Genomic DNA, 25,350 nt, shown 5'->3' with positions numbered 1-25,350 from the left:
AGAGAGAGAGAGAGAGAGAGAGAGAGAGAGAGAGAGAGAGAGAGAGAGAGAGAGAGAGCGAGAGAGAGAGAAAGAGAGAGAGAGAGAGAGCTTCCAATTGCTCACTCTCGCGGGTGTCGTCGCTATCGATTTGCGCGAACGGGTAACGTCTCGATCGTCGCCGTAACGAACGACTTTGCGTGGCTGCAATCTCCAGAAGGTTTCACTTCATATTGTTTCTTCCGTTTTGTTAATATTAGAATGGGTATTAGAGCTCTTGATGATTTGTTTCGAAAATGTTACAGCAACATGCATAGAGAAAGTATTGTAAAATCTATGTTAAAATCACACGGAGAAAAGTATATGTCAAGTATTCTGATAGCAAAAGCGATTACACAGTTTACTTCCCTTCTTTTAAGCGATGGTTACCTTCAGCAAAGAATATTTCTTTTGATAATAGGCTTCAAGTATGCTTATCACAAATTTTAGAGAAGCTCATTATTTTCTAGTAAAGAGTGAAATGTGCATAACATTTTTAAACAAGTATATAATAATTTCGGTTATAGTTCTGTATGGCTCAAAGTCACAAGAAATTTTGTTGTAATTTTTACTACAAATATTTTTTCCGTGTGGGACTTTCGCGATAAGTAAATTGAAGAACGAGAGCCAAGTGTGGGGAGGGATGAAGAGCTGTAAGAAACATAAGTGAGAAACTCTCTGATAATTACTCACCCGAAAACGCCCACGGCGACGGCGGCTTCGCGTAACGCCCGTTCTTGGTCCATTTCGACGAGTGCTTCTGGTCTAATGGTGGCAGTGTTTCTCGGCTGGCGTTCATTCTGGACAGCTGCAATGTTGCGATTTTTGAAGATGTTTATTAACCCTTTGCGGTAAGAATTATCTTCGATGTTTCGTTCCAGCCGATCTGTAAAAATTCAGTTGCTTCGCGACAGTATCGCGTAGCTTGCGTTTGCTTCAATATTTCAGCATTGAATTAATGCAATGACATATTGATAGTAATATATTCATATTGAGTATACAGTATTAATGTATGCAGGTATGGCTCATAGGATTGGCTGGAACGAAACGCTTTGTCGAGATGGACTCGATAAAGAGTTAAGAGGATGTCATACTTGAAGACTTTATCGACAGATACTTTTTTCCATAGTTTATGTCGTATTCGTTGCACAGAATTACAAATGCTTTTGTACGACGCAAGTACGTACAAAAATGAATTGGAGTATTGCTCAATATGCAACAAAAACGATGAAACATTTTAAAATTGACGTCGCAAACTGTCAGTTAGTGCAAATATTTGTTAGATATAAAAGTTTTAGAGCTCGCATAAAGCGAATGTATGTTTCGCCCAGGAGAATTTCAAAGAACATCCTCACACGACACAACGTCTAAAATCGAGACATAAAACGTCTAAAAGACGTCTTAGAGACGTCTTATATTCCAACGTCTGATCCTTTGTCGACAACCTTGCTTTAATCTTTAAGCCGTAATAAATTGACCAATTACAGTCTATTATTTTAAAAATAATCAACTGTGGTTGGTCAATTTCTTACGGCTTAAGAATTAAAGCAAGGTTGTGGACAAGGGGTGAGAAACGTTTTAGACGTCTTATATCCCGATTTTCGACGTTGGGTTGTGTGAGTTGCTATAATTTTACAACAAAATTTGGATTAAGAATATACGGAAAGTGCAGAAATATTTCTATTATGCACAGTTACTCAACAAACGTCAACTAACGGTAATATTACGTTAATGTTACAATTTCTCACTCAACAATGTGACCGTTATTGTACGTAGCGCACGTTATATTGCATTTACATTATAAGTGAGAAATTGTAACATTGACGTAATATTACTGTTAGTTGGCGTTTGCTGAGTATGTATTCTATTAAATATGGCGTAAAACAAAGCGGTTCACATCACATTTATATAAGATCTATATGTACCAGAAACACGGAAAGGGCAGCGTGATCGCGTCAGTGCTTATCTGACATGACATTTCGACGGCCGCCTCTACGTTATCGACATTTTTGGAGTTCACATTAGCATTCTCTTACGATACTTGGCTATGTACGTAAGATATTAGAAAAAAATGCGATTTCAAATACTGTTTCTTAATCTCTAGCTGCTCTTCTGCACAAAATGAACACGAATGCAAACAAATACATCTAAAATATGGTTTTACGACGATGATTGTAAAATTTTGAAGAGATCGAAGCTAGATGTCCCATATTTCAGAATTTCGAAGTTACAGCTTCTCAGACAATTAACTGTTGTGACTGACAGCACGCAACTTCCGTTAGTACGTCGTTTCTCGCTTCTGACGTCACAAATTCAATATGGCTGCGGCGAGGTACAACGAGCCTTAATAAAATTCAGAGAGAAGTATCTAAAAGGGCCATTTCGCGATTTTGTATTTATTGCTCTCTCCTTACTTGCTAAAAAAATACATGAACAACATACCCCTGGGGGTCATCTAAACCTGATATCCTTTACACATCAGATTAATATTTTTCTATAAATTAGTAATTCGTATGGTCGAGCGATACGTTTCAATACGTTTCGACCTTTGATGCTCGCGATCGTGCGTCATCAAAATTTTTCGAGGTAGGTTGTGATAGGTTTGTGATGTTTTTAACGCCGATTCGCGCGGCGATTGAATGTTTTCACAGGTGTGACGATCGTAAACTTCCTCTTGCGTTCTTTAGTCGATGAATCATCGGGTCGTCGCCACTTATCGCAATCTTCAGTGACGATAAGTCATTATACGTGCATATGTCGCTCGTCACGATTGTCTACAAATAGCGTAATCGCGACATTTATATATATTCGCGCGACTTACTCTCACAGGTGACGTTTTCAAATCCTCTTTCGCGTTTCTCACGTGAAAAATTACGGAGATACGTTTCGCTTCTATGTAGTTCACGCAGTTTTCCGAAAGACACCCCTTGTATGTGCGTAATAATATTTAATAATATAGTAAATAATATAATACTGCTAGAGAGCAAACCTGACGATTTTATAAGCAGCACGCTTGATTATTAAGCAATTGAGTATCTTTTCGTCCATTTTCTGTTCTATTCTCGTTCAGTAAGTAGATTCAGATTTTGCGCATCTTTTCCGCCCAGTAATTGCAGGAAGAGCATTATATTTCGATTGGAATCTTGAATGGTTTTACTCTTTAATTACTAGACAAAAGTTAATATAACTGGTCGAAAATAGCATTAAATTTCTACCAGGGAATCCATCGCTACCTCATTCGCGGCGTAAAGGCGAGAGCCATGTCCTCTCTATCAAATGTATCGCGCGGCGCGAAGTAAATAAAGGAAACGCGTCGATATTGGTGAGGCTCGTACCTCGCTAAAAACCGAATGCTTTTCCCGACTGATCGGTAGCGAGAAAAATCAAAGCGCGGCAAAGCTCCTACGATGCATATTCATCGCGTCGCTCGATCTCCCTTTTTTTCATTCCGTTTTTTTTTTTTTTTTCGGAAAAACGGCCGGATTTCGCACGAACGAGAGGATGTATGTACGTGTATATGTATTGAAAACGGTCGGCCGACCGACATTGGTACGGCCGCAGAACAATAGAGAGGGGGACATCGTGCCAGCTCGTCGGCGCCGTCGAATTCGCGGATGATTGAAATATTATTGAAATATTAGTCGGCCCGGAGGATTCGCTGGGGAAGCGGGAGCGGTTGTCTGCCGCCCTCTCGTCAAACTCACGTAACGCCACGTTATGTCACGCCGGCGGTCTGCGTCTGACACGCGTGGATTTAACGGGCACGTAGGAGCTTATTGTTTGCGGTACGCGACGTAGCGCACGACCACCCGAGGGTTTCATTTACTACCGTCGGTGTGGCAGGAGCTCGTGGAGAAAAGGCTCTCCCGACGATGACGATGACGACGCTACGTTTCTATTGAGTAATCGCGACTGTGTTTGGGGTTTCTCTCGCGAGAAGATTTAGAATATTCTGAAAATCAATATAAGTATAGGTTCTTGAGATCAGCAAATTATAAAAAATAAGAGGCTATAAGGCATTTTATTAGCCCCTTGTTTTTTATACTTTATTCTGGATATTTTAAAGTGGGAAATGTAGAAGGATATTAGTTAAAAAATAATATTTAATTTGCTTTTAGAAATTATTTAGAGTTTATAAATATGTTTCTCTTAAATTATTAAAATTTAATTTCGATTTAAATTATTCATTACGTGTTTCTTTCGCCATATTCTTGATGCGTATTCGAACACTAACAAGAAAGGTGTCCCTTGGCAATTTTAATGAAACTTGGCTTTGTAAAGAGGATCAAGATATTTTATATGTATTTTTTTATCGGCAACTAAACATGTTTAGGGAGTAAAATCAGCTCTCGAAAATCGGCAAAATTTTTGTTCTTTGGCTATAACTTTTGAACAAAGCGTAATTTCGTAAATGTACGGATGTATAGAATTTCGAAAGCTATTCACTGGTATATTTGTTCCGTAGTTATAACCGAAAACCAAAAATTTTGTCGATTTCCGAGGGCTGATTTCATTCTTAAACATTTGGTTGTCAATAAGAAAAAATACGTGTCGAATATTTGGACTCTTTTTACAAAACCTATCAAGTTTTATTAAAATTGGAAAGAGGCACGTGGAATATCTTCTCTGCAATAGTACTTAATCTTTTTGATTCTCAAGTTAAACAATCTTATACGAGACGCTCTGTATAAGAAAAATGGAATTTGATATAAAAAAGGCGTATTTAGAGCTCGAAATGCGTCAAGAATACGGTCTCTGGGCATGTCAATGAGATGCGAATCGGTTGTGAGATAATTCGTTTACGCGTGTGCGCGGTGTAATACTGAGCATTTTTTAGAAATTCACCGCAATTTCTTTTGATTGCGAATGTTTTCAATTCGGGTCACGTAATTGCGTTTTGCAATTAAACCGTCTGACATTGGGAATTTTAAGGGATTCGTCAAATTTTTATTTTGACGATGTTAAATCTAAATCATGAAAAATACGGACGAATACTTTTAGATCCTCTACAGTTTCCAGTTCTCGTTCGGGACATGTTTCGTGGGAATTTTTCGAATTTTGTATGTTACATTTCGGACGTTTCGTGCGAACACAAGGCTATCTGTTTCTGATAAAAAAGATATTTAAAGTAATTAAAGTCTATGAAAAAGGCAAGCTCCGGACTTGTGAGGTACACAAATATACAGAATGACAAAACTTCGCTAAATATTAGCTGTGTCTATAAATTAGTATTATTTAAAAAATTTTTACTTTAAATTTACAGTAATGTAGGTGTGAAATATGTGTCAGCTGTGTCTATAATAAGTGTTCGCTCTTGTACGAGGCATTTTATTTCTTTGCAACTAGGTTCAAAGAAATTCGATTTCTAATATAGTTCTCTTGACGAGATTGCATCGTTATTGCTTTATTCGCCGATCGAAATCGAAATTTGTACGTGTAATAGAAGAGTTTTCCATATTCTTCCTTTTTTCAGACAAGCGTACTTTAACCCTTCGCGTACAATCATATTTTTGCAACATACAGTACAATTTCAATCTGTCAGACTCGCATAACTTTTTACACAACCATAACTTTATTGAAAATCAAAATTTGAAATTAATGTACTCAAAATCATATGCTTTGAGTGGCATTGTATTGAATGAAATGTGGCATTAAATCAAAATTTCAAATTAACGTTTTATTAAAGTGATTTCTAATCAGATAGTGAAATAAATACATAAAAATGTAATTTTGTTCGATAAGTGAATTTATGAGTGGCTCTCTTAATATGCCATTGGAAATACGCCTCTTGAGTGCTTTGAAAATACACATGTAGGTTGCATTCTAGAACATCCTTTTTTGAGAAAATTTTACTCGATATTCTATAGTATATGTAACGTGAATTTCACTCAATATTTCACTCAATGCCATTTAAAACATAAAACAGTAGTTTTCTGATCTACAATTGACCATTATGCAAGAAGCATGTAGTGAATACTATTATTTCTCTTCTATATCGCGTTTCTTAATATTGTAACATTTATAATAGCAAGTTTTTTTAACTTGGATAGGTTTACTTAGAGTGAATAAATTCTTGAAAAAATCCCTTAACCCTACAGTCGTCGTATGGGGTCTTTCAGAGAATATTTTAACCAGAATAGTCTTTTCTTATATTTTACATGAACCCAAAAACCTAATTAAACAAAGAAAATTTAAGTTCTCAACATAAAAGATATAAAATAAATTTTTACATTGGGGTCTCTCAAGATGCCATGCGTCGACTCGTGTTCGAAAAGTAGCGCGACGACTGTAGGGTTAAATTAAATCGAGTACAGGGTTAAATTAAATAGAGTACAGCGGGGTAAATTAAATAGCGGGGGAATTTGGATACTATTAAGCGTTTGCGACAATTTCAGAAAAATATGACGTATAGCATAAAAATATGGTATGCTAACCTCAAACATAAAACAAGGCGTCTCATATTTTTCTGAAATTGTCGCAAACGCTTAATATTATCCAAATCCCCCCGCTATTCAATTTATCCCGCTGTATCCTATATGCTCGGATGAGAGAAATTGTTGGACGGTTATAACGGTATATAGCAAGTTTTTCGTAAATATCCCGCAAATACCTTGCCCAAATAAACGGTTCAGACCGCGGGAGTTGAAACGCGCGCCCGGTTTTTGTCAGCATGAGCCAATCGGGCGCATTGGAAGCGCACGCTCGTGCGGTTCGCCGCGGCGCGCGAAACGAGCGGCGGTGCTCGTTCTCTTCATCGTCGTCGTAAACACTGCGGTCGTTAGCGACGGTCGCGTGGCCCTCGGCGAATCCCGAAGGGTTAATTGGAGGAAATAAACGTATGCAACGCGCGCGGCCGACCGCCCGATGTGCACGCGGAGAAACCCGTCCACGAACCCTTCGCAATGCCACCACCCCGCGTCACTTTCCGTCCCTTGCGCGGCGGAGACGACGGCCAGAGAGGACGAAGGATGACGCGCGAAAGGGTGCTCTCCCGCGGAGCGACCACGATGCAAATGAGAGAAACAGTCCGCTGCAGCGCGAGGGCCCTCGGCGTGTCCTGGCGCGAGAATTCGAGGAAAGTCACAAGGGCGGATACGGAGGGATAACAATGGGAATGGTGTCCGCGGACATGGGCGAGAGCGCTTTCAACGATTGTCGGTGTAACAATCGGCTTTGCGACTTACTTCCCTATCGATCGTTTGCAATAACGAGAGATCATAAAAGGAAAGGAATGCTGGACATCGATATGATGCAGCTTTCGTATTTTGCATTGTTCCTGTATTTGGTTGTTTAGAGTTGCAAATAGTTATACAGAATGAAAGTACAAATGTCAATGTATGAAGAAGCATGTCATGTTATGTAGAAAAAAATTAATAAAAAGAAAAATTTGTAAACAAAAAATTTTTTAAATTTTAAAAATTTTATAAAAAATTTTATAAAGTTTATATACATATATATATATGGGATACTCTTCCCGCTATGTTTTGGAATTTGTACTTTCACTCGGTATAAGTATTTGCAATTGTATTATTTGTTAAGTATTTGTAATTCTCTGTACAAGCAATTGCAATTCTATTATTACAACCAAATCTTCTTAAAGTCTGACCTACAATATGCTCTTTGCGTTCTGTTTCTTGTCTTCTGGCTTAAAGCTTAAGATTTGAGTCAAAAAGAGGTAAAAAAGAAGCAGGAAGCAAAGAGCATATTGTAGATCAAGCTTAACCCTTTCACTCTTGAGTGCTTTTTGAGTGATTAAAAGCATTTCAGTTTGTAATTTTAATCGAAACATTTACTCGCATGGAGTCAGAATTGAATTTAAGCTTCAGTGAAACACTTACAGTCCGTTCACACAACACCGAATCGGTTTTCTTGCCGTCTTCTGTAGTGACGCATATATTTTAATGTGCGTGTTCACACGATGTTGCCGTCGACTATACACAGTAAAATAACCGATTTGGTGATTTTTGACATTCGGTTTTGCCAACGCAAACCGTATGTTGCGATTCGGTAACAAAACCGAATCGATCACTAGTGGCGCATATATCGTAGTGGAAACGTTCAGACGGTTCAGTTGTTTAACCGAATTGTCGTATCGGCAGACGGTGTTCACAGCCCGTTTATACGGGGCAATTATACGCACGTATAATTTGAGACTCTTCTCATTACGAATATCATTAACGGAGAATATAAATACAGAACTTCTAATAAGTTTAGTTGAAGAAAAAAAATTATATCTCTGCCTCACAATAGGATGTAACCAATATCTTCTATTAGTTCTTTTTAATTTTTTTTTTTACGGCGATACCTGTATATGATCAGAAACATATTTACATCCATCTTGCCCAAGTTAATAATACTAAATGAACGTGAAGAAGGAAACATGAGAGGGAGGAGAGTGGGCGTACGGTAACAAAATCGAATCGTCTGAACACTGCATTAGTTGACACCGATACGGTAAACAAATCGTAACATGCGAACGGATTGTTATTCTTGCGTTAATTTCGAGTGGTGATATTTCCACTATCGCTTCGAGTGAAAATTCTGCCGCTTTCGCTTGTATTAAGTGAGATTTCACTCCAAGAAACTTAGGAATTATCTTATCATTTCACTAAAAACGTATAGCCTGTCGACATATTTATTCCTGCACACAAAACCCACAACGGTACACTAATTGCCGTATTGACGAGAGACTTAAGAATGACAGTATCTTATTTTGAAAATTACGCCGGTCTTTAGGACGCAGATACGTAAAGAAGATTCGCGTTGCCTGTTCAAATTAAGGATCAAGCAAAAATAACGGCGGAGAATCCTGAGCGTACGCATCAGTGAGCAAACAGGCGCGCTCGTCAGTTAAACGAGCGAGGAAAGAAGTCGTGGGAAGGGGAGACAAAAAGCAGGGCGGCCTCTCGCAGCGAGGTGCATGCAAATTAAACAGAAACAAAATGCACGGGGGCGTTTATCTCCTCTACACGGGAGACACGGCCAGAGAGGAAGAGCGACAGAACGGTGGTGGTGGTGTTGGCGGCGGCGGCGGCGGAGGTGGAGGAGGAGGAGGCGGCGAAAGGGGAGAAAAGAAACGGAGGCCCGACGAAGCAAGAGGACCCCCATTAAGCCGCCCAGCAGGCCGCACAAGCCGGAGGTAAAGCGAGCCGGCACGCTTTTTATTATTACGAAATTACCGCGCGCCCGTGCCCGGGCCGCTAAAAGGGAAGCCGGGAAAAATTGCGCCCGGCGTTACACGCCGGCGACAATGAGTGCCCTAATCGCGCGTCCATTAAAGCGCGGCGGACGCCACGAGTCCTCCTCCTTTCGGCGCTTGTCACACGAAAACGTGTCTTCCGTTAATGCGCGCGCGCGCGCGCTAATACGGCTCGTTGTAATTATTCCGGTCACCTTCCCCGTAGACACTCGAAACGCGACGTGCGAACTCTTCCGAAGAATTACAAGAGTTTATCCATCGAGTAGCCGTAACTTTGATTTTCCCTTCTCTTATGGATTCTAATTCGATGGTATCTCAGCAAACTTGAGGTCAGCAAATTTGATTCTTGTATTTTCGCGGTTGTATACTTTATCGACAATATATATACAAATTAACCCTAATCTGGCACATTAGGACTTTGAATTACCCGCACAATAAACAAGAGTCTTCGGTTCACGCTCGAAAAAAGTTATAGTTGGCGGGAATATATGAGTTTTTAAATCATTTCGATTGTCTGTCATAAAACAAAAAAGAAAAGTTGCTATTGGAGTCGTCTTTCGCATCAGTGTGCTAGATTAAGGTCAAAGTGTAAAATAAAGACTTCCCGTTATATTTTACTTCTTCACATTAAAACTATATATTAGATGTATAAATTAATTCGTGACTTTTTTTCATAAATCGATAAGAATTCATTTGTTGGATGATACTAAGTTGTTTGGCAAGCTCCTGTTGTTTGACAAGGATTTTCTTCCAACAGCTAATACAATTTCTCACCTTCAATTTTTTCTGGCACTCCACGTTCTTGATTAGGAAAAAAAAGAAATTACTATTCCGAAATTTTTGATATCACTTTTTACATGTATTGTAAATCTCAATACCTTCCTCCAAAGCAGAACAAATCATCTCCTTAGTCTCAAGAGCCTTTTTCAGTTAAATTTCAAAAAATGTAGTGTCTGGTATGCTGATTATTGGGTGACGTTGTACTGCTTTGTGAAGTTATGTCGTCAACAGTTATATGGTGTTTTTTATTTAAAAGATTGGCATCTCGAAATCATTATGCAGCAAGTAAAAGATTCGAATCTAAAATAAAGTTACAGTTGATTAATTGTGAGGGCTACGAATTAATTTGTACACCTAATATATAAGACAATATGTCTGTCTGTCTCTATGTATGTTCTCTATACATTTCTAAACCCTCTGATCGATTTGAGCCATAAATGTTGCATAGTTATTCTCTAGAACCTTGCAGAAAATATAGGCTATTTGGGCATCCCACATCTTTTCCTTGATTTCATCCCCTTGACACGCGTTAATTTCTTAAATTTATTTTCAAAAATGTTACAATTCAAACTCACGGTTTCATCCCGTTTTTTTTTTATATCTATAACATAATAAAAACTCAAGTAAATATTTACGATCATTCTTCTACATAATTTTATCCTGTAGACTTTAAAGCATACTTATTATTTCCTCTAGATTTTTTATCTTTCGCAGAATGTAAATAAGTTGAGACAAAAAAGACCCCAGTGGCAGATTGAGGTGCCCAGAACATGCGTGTCAGGCGTGAGGGTTAAGATTCGATTACGCGTATAAGGTCAAGGCGTACGTCCGCGACGTTCACGTTTGATCTCTATGAGAAACTCTCGCGAGCGTGTCTGCCTCACACATTTTTCTCTATTAATCACACGCCATACTTCAGATGGAACTCAATCCCGATCGAATTTGTCAAGCGTGGGAGATTTTTTCTCGGCGGAACAGGAGGAAGCAGTATATCAATCGATCAGGGCGCGACGCGTAGGTATCGCCTCGCGTCGATCACCGTCACCGAAGACGTCGGATCCTATCGCGAGTTCCGAAGACATTGTCGCCGAATAGGAGTTATGGATCTAGCGGATTATCCGTTTTCGTGGGTTACGGTCGTAATGCCGGAATCAATCAGCGCCAGGGAAGCGGAATTCGGGCGGAGGGCCCTTTATGTTCGCGACATAAATAACTGGATAAAGGCGGGGCGAGCCCCGCACGAGCGGAAGTCTGGTCGCTCCGAGAGAACAGCCTCCGCCGATTCAACTCTTAATACCTCCCGGACGAGACGTGGCGGGCGCGCACCTGTCTCCGTCCCTTCCTCCTCCTGTTCCTCCCTCCGGCCGCTCACTTCGGCCCTCGGCCTGTCCCGCTGATAACTTTCTTATTGCCGAACTCGATGTCGCAGGGGGAGATCCTTCCGATTGAATCGAATTCGCGCGCAACAACGCGAACCATCGGCGATTTTTATCCCGGCGAACGCGGAGAACGCACGTCGACGCGCGGGATTTATTGGACGGCGTTTCGGACTCAGCCGCTCTTAACAGCGTCCAGTTATATGGTGTTCTTTCATTTTGAGGGTTGGCATCTCGAAACCCCAGTGCCGCGGGCAAGGGATTTGAATTTAAGATAAAGTTACAGTTGATTGATCGCGAGGGCCACGAATTAATTTGTACATCTAATATATAAAACAGAATGTCTGCCTGTCTGTTTGTTTGCATGTGTGTTCCCTAGACATTCCTGAATCCTTTGACCAATTCAAATTTTGCATAGTTCTTCTCTAGGACCCTGCAGAAAATATAAGTTACCTGGGCAACCCACACTCTCTCCCTGATTTTATCCCCTTGATACTTTGTGATAACCGGGGTAGTTTCAGCTAGCTGAGATTTATTGGACGGCGTTTCGAATTTTACGACGCAATCTTATTCGTCATTTTATTCGTTATTATCCCGCGATGCCACGCGATCGCGAGGATAAATTAACGGTGTGTGTTCATCCGAACAGAGAACTTTTCAAGATCAGAAGCGGCGGTGAGGACTAATTAGTTTCTAAATGCCGAATGGTTTGATGACTTGTAGCAATTTACGAAAGCTTCGCCGACTCTCATGCTCACACCGTTGCACTTCTGATTGTCTGACTCTCTGAATGTACAATTATTTCTTTAATATGAGTTTTCGTGTCTCGAGTTTTTTTAATTTGCTACCACTTACCATCTTTGTTCATTCCCATCTGCATGCATTTCTTCAGTCGGCAGGCTTGGCACTGATTTCGGTGCGCCTTGTCTACGACGCATCTTCCAGTACCGGCTTGACATCTATGCACCAAAATTTAATGTTCATTAAATGTTAATTCATGATAAACACATTGTGTGCGCCAAAAAAGTCGCAGAAGTTCTCTTTCGACAATTCTTAGCACGTGAACTTTTCCTATCGGATCGAAAATTAAAGAACGGGAAAAGGGCCTATAAAGGTCAATACGTTAATAAAGTAGTGTGATCAAGCTAACTAAAACTATGAAAGTTAGTGCATATCTTTTCGATATATGGAGAAAGTATTTATTTCATAAAAATTAGAGTACCAACCAAACGCGTTTCAATCCTTCAATGGGTTTTCTTCTGAAAGAATTCTTGCATATATTCAGAGGACATACATTTGCTTTAATAGTTTCAGTTAGTTTGACTATACTACTCCGTGTATTGGCTCTTATAAGCCTTTTTCCCTTCTTTGATTTTATATCTAAAAAATCTATCAAGTCACAATGTCCTGTCAGATTGATACTTCTATTTTTAGTCGACTTTAAAACAAGGGGTTTCTCAGTTTGTCCTGTACGTATGTCTGTTTGTTTGTTCTCTCATAACTCGAGTACTGTTAGGGATATCCAGATGAAGTTTCTTGTAGATTGTTCAATATGTTATATCTACATGGTTCTTACAAGTAAACCTACCCCCAAAAGTTACACTCCGATTTCTTTCTAATTTGGCACAAATGTAGAAGTACAAAAATATTTTGGTCATATTTTTTCAGTTTCACCCACTTTAGCCACCCACTTTACCCAGTTTAGCCCACTTTGAGTTTCACGGGCAATTTATAGTTTTTTAATATTCTCATTCCTATCATCAATAAATGCAACAAAAATGCGTAAGAAATAAAATTGAATACAAGATATAGTTAAATAATTTTAACAAAATCGGCGTAGCTGAGACACGAACCATTCTTTAGCCGAGATTCCAACCGAAATATTTCAAATCTGTGCTAAATTAGTCAAACATGGTTCAAATCTTGGCCAAACTGAAATTTGGCAATTTTAATTAAAATTTTAACAAAATTGACATAGCTGAGACATGGTTAAATTTCTTTAGCCGATATTTTAACCGAAATATTTAAAATCTGTGTTAAATTAGTAAAAAATAGTTCGAATCTCTGCTAAATCGAGAAATTATTTGTATAAATAATTTTTTTCAACTTTTTACATGTTTTGTTTAAACGCTTTATTATTTATATAAATAATTTTACACATTTAACTTCATATTCATAATCAGCAAATCAAAAATCTCTATTACATCTATGATCAGATTGCATTTATAACTTTGTCACATAAAATGACAAAATAGGAATATAAAAGAAATAAAAGAAAAATTTTCAAACTTTATGTTCCAAACAATATGTTATGTTAAATGTAATATGAAAATTTGAGTGTAACCTTTAGCAAATTTGTTGTTGCATTAATACAATAAAAAATTTATTGGGTGATGTAAATTTAATTACCTTATTAATTCATTACACACAGTATATTTACTTCATAAATGTAATTAAAAGAATTACAAAGAGTTTCCATTATCGATTATCTCACATTATGATAATCATAAACATCTATCTGGATAAATAATAAAAAAAAGTATGATTATTGATTCTCAATCAGTCAGGTTCGCGACTTCTAATATCGTTAGAATATCAGAATAGGATTGTAGATAAGAATATCGAGTTAAAATAATATTTTATACTCTTTAAGGCTTCTGAAGTTTTTGAAGACGGTTTATTTTCGTTCAAAAAGTTTTTTTACACGCGACGTTTCGCTTTTCAGCATTCGCTTTTATAATCTTTCCCACTAGATACAAAAACATAAAACATGAAAAACATAAACAGAAGAAAAACACGCGCAAGTATAATAGGGTCACTCGCTGACACTATTAGCTCTAATGATAATCGTACCTTTGACTAATAAACTTTGTTCTTTTTTCTTTCTTTTTTTTTTTTTAGAGGGAGGGGAACGAACGAGTGAATCGCATCAACGTTAAATATTCGATTCCCGTCCAACGATTGCGCATCGCGCAAACAATTTTCCGATCCTCGTTTGTGCCGTAGTGATTTTTATATCGTGCGGCGCGTAATAAGGGAAGGAAAATAGGACGCCTTTAAGGCCGGGCAGCAAGTGGCGGGGACACTGTCGCTGGATTGGACGAGATTAAGAGGGATAAGAAGAAGGTACGTGACCCCGGACGGTCGTCTCTTTACGTTAGTCAGCTCCGGGGGATAACCGGGTTAGTCCAACAATGAAAGTAATCGAATTTAACACCATCTCTCGAATGCGCACCCCGGATTCCCGACAAGTGCGCCTGAATTTCGCCGACCTGCCCGCTACGACGATCGTTGATGAAACGTCGTCGTCAAGGATCGATCGATCTCTCGCCGGGGATGAGACCAGCTCGACGAATTCCTCGCGGCGAATCACCGTGTGAAATAATTATTAGCCGGCTGAATATAAAACAAATGGGCGGGGAGAGAGATTAACTTTGAAACTTTATAAGATACATAACTTTTTTTATATCTCATGTGTATATATTACATATGCTTATTACATTATATGCTTTTTCTTCTTAAGCTCTCTCTCTCTCTCTCTCTCTCTCTCTCTCTCTCTCACTATGTATGTGTCAGGACACATCAAACAAGTGCATCAAACCATAAAATCAAATGACAATCACTCACGGCAGTTTTCGCGGTGAGAAGACGTCTTCCGCGAACATGACGTAAGTCGAAGAAGCGGATCACTCGAAGCATGAATGAACTCTCACCTTCATGTTCTTTTTTTCTTCTCGTTTTTTTAATATTAACACGGCGAGGCTCTTTCCTTCTGCACTAATTATTTATAATTCCTCCCGATCCGTGGCGTGATACGTGTCATTTATCCTCCTCTTAGCATTCATAACATCATGTTACATGAGAAAGATCGTTTACGAGAGAGCTGTCGGCTAAAGGGTCGGAAGAGGAGGCTACCGCTCCGTCGACGACGTCGGCAATAAACAGTGTGCATTCAACGCGTCCGCAGTGCATCCGACAACGCGAAGTAGGGCGATCGACGGGCGTGATAACCGGCAGCACATGCTTCCGGTAATTCAATGAGGCGAACAATGCCGGCCGCTCGTAGAACAGAGAGATGCGTAAATAAATGTATGATGTGGTTCTGAAGGGTGAATGCGGCGGGGAGATAGAGATAGAGAGGGGGAGCAAGAGAGAGTCAGAGAGAGAGATAGGGGGCCTGGGAGAGGGGTTGAACTCGCATCCTGCGCCCTGTGGATCCGCTGGGGTGTGAACGCAAATCAATTTGCGCGACGGACCCCCCGCCGACGTGGCGGCACCACGCCGAGAGAGCGTTTCGAGCGGGCCCTTCGCGTTACACACCGCCTCAGGACAAGATAGCACGGTGGTGGCTCCTTGTGACTGACGTTTGTTCAAATCGCGCTAATAGCGATCCGAGAACGTCGGCCCCGCCGCTGGAAAATCTCGCGGAAACTCTTGCTGCCAAGTCGGAATATACCGAGACGCGATGGGATTTCGCGGCAGGATAATGAGAAAGAGAGAGTAGCACTTATTTAGCGCTCTGGAATAACCCTCTCAGGCGCTCTCTAATCATCATACAAAATTATATCATACATAATTAATCAATAGAAGTTATTACTTAATATGACTGCATACTGACATAAAGTACGAAGTGTGTGATGGGTGAGAACGCAAGTTAGCCGACTAGAATGGTCTTGATCAGATTGATCCCAATCAGTTATCTGGTTTGTAGGGTAAAATTATACAATACGCTCTCACTAGTTGATAAAATGCCCCCTTTTTTTAGAAACGACGCAACAGTAACGTGCCTCAACGTGTTTTAGCGCGTCTCTCGTTAGGATATAGGACGAACTTTGATGTCTTTGTCGCCGTTAAAGATATCGAAAAAATTTTGTTAACACTGCAGTACATATTTAGGTAAGCTGTTTACAAATTCATATCTTAGTTAGAAATAGTTTAAAACATCCATGAGTTTTTGTATGATCTCACTAAAGTCAACAAAAATTAGCAAGCAATAGCGTGTTTTTCTTTTCTCAGTAAGCAAGCGTAGGAAGTATTCTTTATGGAAAATTGTTACAAGCGATGAAAAATGGATACTCTATGACAAACGAAATGTAAAAATTAATGAGTAAATCCCAGCGAATCGTCAGCATCGATCGCAAACCCCAAACGCTTCGAAAAGAAGATTCTGCTCTGCATTTGGTGGGATATCAAGGGCGTGATTTATTATGAGCTGTTAGAACTGGGTGGAACACAGTTACTGCGGATTGCTACCAACGCCAATTAATCCGCCTGAGTCAGGAATTGGAACGAAAACGCCCGTATACTGGCAAAGGAAAACGTCCTGTGAAATTGTTGCATGACAATGTCAGGCCACACATTGCTTCTAAGACAAAAGACACCATAATGAATCTTGGCTGAGACGTCTTGCAGCCCTCGAGATGTTTACCAGATGTAGCTCCTTCTGACAACCACTTGTTCCGATCGATGCAATACGCCTTATCCGATACGCACTACCAATCAATGGATGTGACCCGAAAATGGCTTGACAACTTCATCATGTCCAAAGACACACAGCATTTTTCCGAGTTGAAATCCACAATCTGCCCGAAAGATGACTCAAAGTTATAGAGAGTAACGGCGGATACTCTGATTGAAAAATTCGTTTTACTCTTATTTTTCAAACGAACCTTGTATTTAGCCGAAACATTTGGCTTATTCATTTGTACACCTAATACAAACCAGATAACTGATTGAGGTCAACTTGATCAGGACTATAGGATAAATTTCTAGTTGGACAAACTACGACAGCTCCGCGCAGAATTGATCCGGCCGGAGCATTTCGATTTTGCTCGAATGATTCCGCCAGATGGATCCCGCGGGTCCGCCAGATGAGTTTCGAATTTAGCGTCTCTTGTAACGAGAGACTATGACGACGACGATGTATCGTTCACTCGCGGAAAATAAAATCGACGAGAGAATATCGAGTACATTCTCCTCTCTTTCCATGCTCCCGTCGAGCTGTAACGCGGTAAAGACTGAAGAGCCTCCGCACAGATAACCAATTACCCGCGAAGGGGAACGAGATGCGACAGATGCGTCCCGACGCGATGCGCCACGACGCGGCGCGGCGCGGCGCGCCGTCCACAATCGCCGGATTAGCGCAAATCCTCACAGATCGGTTAGATGCAATTAAGTGCATCGTGCGTGGATAAGAACGGCCGAAATGTTCGCACGGGTTCCCGCGGGATTCGCACTTGAACTCCGCGCGCGCAAATGTCGCTACTCGAACAACAACAAAGACTCCCTTCCGCTCCTCTGCTTCGTCATGTGGAACGCGCAGTTTTTTTACGGGCTATACGTTAAGACACATTAACACAGTAACATGTAACGTTAACATATAACGTTAATTATAGAACATTAAATATGTCAGATGTACTTGGTATGTTAGATAAATACTATTAACTCGTCGTGTGTCGGAGGGATGGAAAGATTCCACGTATCCCATTTCGTTCTTTTTAAATTTTTGTAGTATCTTTAGAATTTTTTTCTGTTAGTTGTTATCAATAGTACAATCATAAAAAATTATATAAGCCGAAATAATAGAAAGCTCCTTGAAATAGATTAACTAATAGTGAGATATTAACGGCACATAAGAAGCAGGCACGAATGCTTAGTGCTATTAAATACTAATATTACTTTTTAATATTAATATGATTGTGGGAGGATAAAATTGTCCAGTATGTTAAACGCACGTATTGAAATTTTTCTTCGATTATCGTACGAGGAGAATCAACCTTTCCATACTTAGACCGATCCTTTGAGTATTTAAAAATTGGGACTCAAAGGATCGGTCTAAGTATGGAAAGTACGATAATCGAAGAAAAATTTCGATACGTGCGTTTAACATACTGGACAATTTTATCCTCCCACAATCATATTAATATTAAAAAGTAATATTAGTATTTAATAGCACTAAGACATCCGTGCCTGCTCCTTATGTGCCGTTAATATCTCACTATTTAAACTTATTTAGTCTCACTTATTAGTTAAATTTTACTCACTTATTAGTTAAATTATATAAGGTTCGAGAAAATAAAATACAACCAAAGAAAAAAAAAGAGATCCATCAAATTTCACGTTTCTAATGACGATTAATCCTTTATTAGACGGTTAGTTTATAGGTGTAATTTATCATTAATAAAAAAAAATATATATATATATATATATATATATATATATATACATGTACGATATATATGTATGTGTATACACACGCGCACACACACACAGGATGTTTGACAATTAATGACACACGTGTTGTGTGCAGATAAAATTCATTAAACTAAAAATTCTTCTACTATTTCGCAAATAATCATGTAACATTTTTAGTTATTAGTTAAAAAGATTGATGAATGATTACGTGTGATACAGTAGATGAATGTGATGGCGATATTTGCCGTCATATGCTGTATACTGAGTAAATTGAACAAAAAAGTTTTCTACCATTTTGCAAATAACCACGCAGATTTTTAGTTATTAATTAAAGAAGATTGGTCTGTGTTTTGTGTGCGATAATGTGCCAACCTTATAACACATCTACGGTAACCAGATGTCTAATATAAGCTAAGAAACGCACGTTTCCTATTCTAAAGAGTGAAATATATTAGATTTCCTCTTTTTCACACGTTAAATGTCCATTCCGCTTGTCTGCAGTAATTATCATTTTGTTGTCCCGATATTTTATTATCCTGATAAGGAAGCGACGCGACATATCGCGAGATTCCAAACATTAAACACCGACTATATTGTGCCTCGAAGTTATCGAACGTTGAATCGTTTTATTTCCCGTCTGCGTTCTCCTCTTTCCTCCCGAAAGATTTTTTCAGCCAACGCGATTCGATTGTGACGCGCGACGTGTTCTTTCCGGGTGAAACACATTCGTGAAAAAATAATAAACACGGAAATTACAGCGTAGATTACAGTACGCTTGCTCTGTAAGACGGGCGGCTTGATTCGCGGATCTTCCGTTAATAAACATTCGATAAGGTGAGCATTTCGGTAAAATACAAATATAGATCGGATTGTGCAAATAAGCATTTGCGGCTCTTTCCCTTTTTTTTGAGATAACAAAGAGCTGCTCGGAGACCGTCAATGCTGAAACAAATACGCCGGCGATCACGAGATTAATGAAAACAAGTTTGATCGCAAAACAAGTTTGTCGTCACCACCCAAAATAGTTAGACACTTTGAACTGCATATCGCGTTAAGGGGATGCTGAAGTCAATGACGAACTCGAACAATGTCGATAACGCAGAGACGATTATCACTAACACAATCGCGCTATATTTCTCGTATTTCTTGTACATACAGAACTTATATAAATGTGTATTGCTTTGTTTTATTCAGCGTAGAACCTAATCACGCATGTGTAGAAATCTTTCTGCAAACTTTTCCGATATTTTTAATTCTGAATTCAGATGCGAAAATACAGCGATGTTCTTCAAAATTTTTCTGTTTGATGCATCCACACTTTCGGTATGTACAAATTGCGGAACTTTTGGATTAGGCAAATATTATGCTAATTGACAGCTTGAGATTTTATATTTAAAGTATTTTTTCGGTTTCATATTGAGCAATGCTTTTATTTATTTTTGTATGTGCTTTCATTGCGTAAAAACATTTGTAATTCTGTACAATCAGAACGGCATAAACTTCGCAGAAAAATATCAGTATTCTGTCGGTAAAGTTTCAACTTCAGCATCCTCAAAATAAACATCATGACTTCACGTTTATTTAACTTTTATTCGGGCAAAATATATATATATATATATATATATATATATACATATATATATATATATATATATATATATATATATATGTATATAATGCAGTTAGCTAAAGTTGTAGAAATGAAAATATTTCTTGAAAAATATTTCTTGAAAAAGTACATTAGTTTTCAACGAACTTGAAAAAGGAGATTTTTAGTTTATCCTGTATGTATATTTGTTTGTTTGTCTTCCCTTATAACTCAGGAACTGTTAGAAGTGAGATGAAACTTTTTGTAACTTATCAAGAGTATGCTATTTGCATAATTCTCTCAGTGTCCGAGTTTGTCCAGATGATCTTTTAAGTTCTGTCTTAATACTAGTATTTACCCGAGAATTTCATCGAGCTTTCGATTCATGGTATCTCCCGCGTACACACAGAGAAATGCACTCAAGTAAATGTTACTTGTTTCAAGTATCTCATTAATTTACATATCCGCGAATCTATCAGAAGATCATCACGAGCATCAAATTGATTCAAGACACATTCTAAATCCTAGTGAGTTTAGCGTCTCAATCAGGAATATGAAATAAAACAAATACTCGCCTTACTTACTACATAGTAGACTAGTAGTAGAGTAAAGTCGAGCCAACTTTTTCTTAGATAAAGTTTCATGATATCCTCGCAGAGAGAACACATTCTTCTCTTAAGCACATGATAATGAGCTTTCCTGAAGTTTGTGACGAGTATATTCGAAGAAGATATTCTTTGCTGAAGATAACCTTTGCTTCAAAGAAGATAAAGTAAACCGAGGAGTCGCAGTAGCCTTAGCAGTAGAATGATATTTTTCTCGGTGTATAGCCAACGCGTCCCGTTATCCCCCTGATTTTACGGCAGCCTCGCAAATTCGAGATTGAAGAGGGTGGCCTAGCGGCCACCCATTTCTATGGTGGCCGGCGATATCATTCGGGGTTAATATCGAGTTAAGCGTCGAGCGGAGCCATGTGGGCCAAGTCGAGTGGGCTCATCCTAAATGCCGGGGCCACAACGCGCGCGCGGCACGGCATAATGTCGGAGCTGGCGGGGGCCCATCGAGAGCTGCTGGCCGGAGAGAGCCGCCACCATACCGTGCCGTGCCGTACGACGGGTTATAGCCCGCTATCCGGAGCCGGCAAAGCCGGTGTCGGTGGTGCTCGTTCGAGGAGCTATTACCGTCCCCCGGGAACGGCCATCCATCTCCATCGGATCCCTCTCGCGAGCCGGAATCGCCGGCGAGCCGCTTGTCCCGGCCCGATCCTACGCACGCAGGCGCGCGCGCAACACTCGATACGCAAACTATTAACCCTCCGTGCTTCGCGAGCGTGCTCTTTGAAAAATGAACAGGCTCGGTGCGCGTGACCGAAATGCAAAGCGCCGAGTCGGATGGTGCGCCTGGCCGATACACGATACGGCGTTACAACTTTTTGTTCCCGTCGCGCGGATTGAGTTGCCGGACTGTTAACGAGTGCACCGATGAACTATCGCGCATGAGGGACGTTTGACCGTGGCGAATATTGTTAACTGATCGCGCGCGCTGTATGACACCTCGCCGATTCCCTTTCTTGCGCCGGCGTCGCGCGATCTCGCTTACTTCCATTCGTCGCGATCGAGGGGTTTTTTCGATCTATTGCACCGCGATCTGTAAAGTGCAGCTACCGATTCCTAGATATTCTTATTGGTTTGGTCTTTAAATATACAAATATTTAAACTTTCAATATAAAAAATATATACAGACACAGTGAAAAATATATCGTTTGTCAAGAAAAGCGATTTCTCAGTTTACTTTTCTTTTTCTAAGTAATGGTTATCTTCAACAAAGAATATTTTGTTGATAGCGATTGTTTTAAACTTATATAAATACTCATATCTTCATCGGCTTTTGTTATTCGTTATTCAATAACAATAATTCTTTCCTCGCGCGTTTGAACTTTGATATAATCGCGATCTAAAATAAAAGTACCAGTGCCCGGCTAAATTCTGGAGATTTTTATTGTTTAGTCTCTAAATATGAATATTCCAAGTTTCAACATAAAAAATAAATATATATTTACTATATATGTATATATTTTTTCAAATACGTATAAATATACGTATACTTATTATATTTACTCGTAGTACTTGTACATGTAAACCCCCAGGCATCATATTTAATTTAAAAATGAAATAAATTGTGTCGAGCAGATCCTCATGGTCCAGGTGTTTCTAAATATTCCACCCTTACATGTACAAATCCAGATGGTATCGGTCATCCCAAAAATAATTACTCAATTGTAATCCCAAATTCCAATGAAAAGAAAAAAAACAGAAAAGTATTAAAATTTAATCCAAAATATATTCATTATTTAAATTTACAACGTTTTCTATCTTATAACTATTTTAATCTCATTTTTATAAAAAACCTTGCATGTGTGTGCAAATCTAAATGACGTCGGTCATCACACAAGTAATGACTCATTTGTAATCCCAAATTTTAGTGAGAAAGAATTTAAAAAAATATTAAGATTTAATTTAAAATATATTCATCATCTAAATTTTCGATGTTTTTCATTTTACAACTGCTTCAATTTTATTTTTATAAAAAATCTAGGTACTTCTAAATGTTCTACTTTTACACATGTACAAGTTTAAATCAGCAAATCCTATAAATAATTATTTATTTGTAACCCCAAATTTCAATGAAAGAAAAAACAAAGATATTAAGCTTTAATCAAAAATATTTTCATCATCTAAATCTTCGTAGTTTTGTCGATGATAGCATGCACAAAATTACTTCTGGGATGATCGATATATCCGAGTTCTGTCGAGTTTCATTCCCAACTCACCTGTAAATCAACTTTCGCCTAACACTCCGCTTGAAGAAGCCGCTGCAGCCGTTGCAGGCGAGTATTCCGTAATGCTTGCCGGAGCTAGTATCCCCGCAGACCACGCATATCAGTCCCAGGCTACGTGGTGGCTTGCTACCGTGCTGCGGCTGCTGCGGTTGCTGTTGCTGCTGCTGTTGCTGCTGCTGATGCTGCACCTGACCCAGCAAATGGGGATGACCGTTCCCAAGCGCGGTCAGGTACGGCGATCGGGCGAGGGGGAAGTCTGTCGGCATCCCTCTGCAAAGTGGCACCGGGCATTCCTGGACCGAACGGGAGGCGTAAGGGTCGTGGCTGGATGTGGATCCAGTCGCTCCCAAAGGGCTGTAACGCTCCGGCAAGCCCGGAGAGATCACGCTACTCTCGCCGGAGTCTGTAATGCAAACGAGTTCGTGCGTTTTGTAATTCTCGCGTTTGCAGATCCCACAAACAGAAATATATATATACTGCATTCAAATAAATGTTACTTGTTTCGAGCATTTTTTAAGTTTGTGTATTCGCAAATCCAGGAAAGAAGAAGTCAGATGAACCAGTCTCTGGTGAAATATGAGCATTCAGATTGAAGTTATCAGATTGAAGTTTTCAAAGAAGTTAACTGAATCAAAATTATCAAGAATATTTCCCGTTGACTTAAACAGAAAACTTTAGCAGTTTTAATAGGAATTTTTTAGGACAAGAGAACGCGCGGTCAGAATTGTCCCTTGATCTTGATGGGCGTAGAATATGTTGAAAATTGAAAAATAAGAGATCCATATTTTTTTATATGTGCTCTTATCAAAGTTTAGGTATTGAAACAATCCCTCGAAAATAACAGAGTTTTTATTAGCGAATATCTTCGAAACTATGAGGTATGTGAAAAAATGTTAAATACACAAGTTGAGTAGTTTTTATATAAAAGTATATTCACATTATTCGAAAATGCAAAATTTGTTAATGTATTCCCACTTCTACTCAATAATTTTGCAAAATTAAACAATTTTGTGAGAACAAAAATTAAAGAGACGAATTCATCTATATATAATAAATAACAAATGTTTTCATGATTCAATTTTTAGGAAAACGAGATGATAATATTGTACTATAGACGTGCTATAGGTAGATGTAATGTAGAAGCCGTAACAACAATTAGGCGCTTTGAATATAGTTTACTAAATTCTTGGACCAAATGTTCCTGTAACTTCTTTCTTATAAATATTATAAATATTTTTTACTCCATATTTATTAATATAATACTAATATAATATAATATTTACTAATATTTTACATTTTCTATAAATATATTGCATTTATTTTTCAAACCTGATTTTGATAACAAAGATTTTTTCGTGACAAATTTGGTTATTTTTTGAGATACACAATATCATGATTTTGAATCTTTTTACCTAAGTTTCTGAAGCTTTAAAATCATGCCGTATTTTCCTCTTTTTGCACTCGAGAGGCTCATCGAGCAATGTCAATATCATGAATAATTATTGCCTTTTCTATTTTACCGCCTGCTTCCCTTTTCTTCTCTCCTCTTTATTAATAATAAATATACGTAATGAACGCAAAATAAATCAATTCATTAAAGCAGAATAATAATTTCGCGTTTTGTGCGTGTCGTGACAATAGAGAAAGAGGCGTACGAAATAGTGAAATAGGTATTTTGAAATATAAAGCAACCAGAGAAAATTTAATTTATCAGCTGAAAACAATTTATATTCATATTTATATTTATAAAACGCCCGTTGAATCGTTAATAATGACATTTTATTGGCTGCATAAATTACTTTTTTTTTTTAGACACCAAATAAAAGAATGACAGGAAAATGGTGAATCACGACAGATACTTTAAACGCAGCACAATTCCAATAATATCAAAATAATAGCAGAATGACAAGCACAAAATAGTAGTGCAATTGAATAATAAATACTTACATATTAACAAAATGATAGTTCTTATATAAGATTCAGTTTTTTATTAACTTATGATATGAAATAGTTTTCCGGCATTATATATTAGCTTATATATTATATATTATATATTAGCTTATATATTAGCTTATATATTAGCAACATTTTTTCTAATATGATCGAACGATTTCATTTTTATGCGCAAAATGATAAGCAAATCTATTGGTAAATGTGAACTTTGCTTCTTGACGTTTTACGATGCTTTTAATATTGTTGTCATCTTACCTCGACATTTTACGTCGATTTAACATTGTTTTGACCTTACTTTACGTCATTATTGACAAGTTAATGATAAGATATAAAGAAAATATGTCATCCGAAATATTGTACGTACAAAATGTTAAAAATGGTGTATGTGCATAACTGCATCAAG

At 38.5% G+C, this 25,350-nt stretch overlaps 1 protein-coding gene across 3 annotated transcripts in view; it reads right to left on the bottom strand.

Annotated features, from left to right (window-relative positions):
• The window catches only part of LOC116852690 (photoreceptor-specific nuclear receptor-like), a 55,066-nt gene that overhangs the window by 14,816 nt on the left and 14,900 nt on the right, over positions 1-25,350 (bottom strand). For 2 of the 3 annotated variants that reach the window (XM_032833274.1, XM_032833276.1), the window contains 3 exons: positions 22,986-23,397; positions 12,229-12,332; positions 712-904 (listed from right to left, as the gene is read on the bottom strand). In XM_032833274.1, the coding sequence (XP_032689165.1) occupies positions 712-904; positions 12,229-12,332; positions 22,986-23,397 (709 nt within the window). The remainder of the gene's footprint in view (positions 1-711; positions 905-12,228; positions 12,333-22,985; positions 23,398-25,350) is intronic. The other variant, XM_032833275.1, reaches the window with a different exon arrangement.

Source organism: Odontomachus brunneus, unplaced genomic scaffold (genome assembly GCF_010583005.1).
Source record: "Odontomachus brunneus isolate Ranch 3 - 2012 unplaced genomic scaffold, Obru_v1 Obru_scaffold_249, whole genome shotgun sequence".
In the NCBI taxonomy this organism is placed as follows: domain Eukaryota; kingdom Metazoa; phylum Arthropoda; class Insecta; order Hymenoptera; family Formicidae; genus Odontomachus; species Odontomachus brunneus.
The sequence above is the reverse complement of the archived record's forward strand: the minus strand, read 5'-3'. Positions and strand labels throughout refer to the sequence as shown.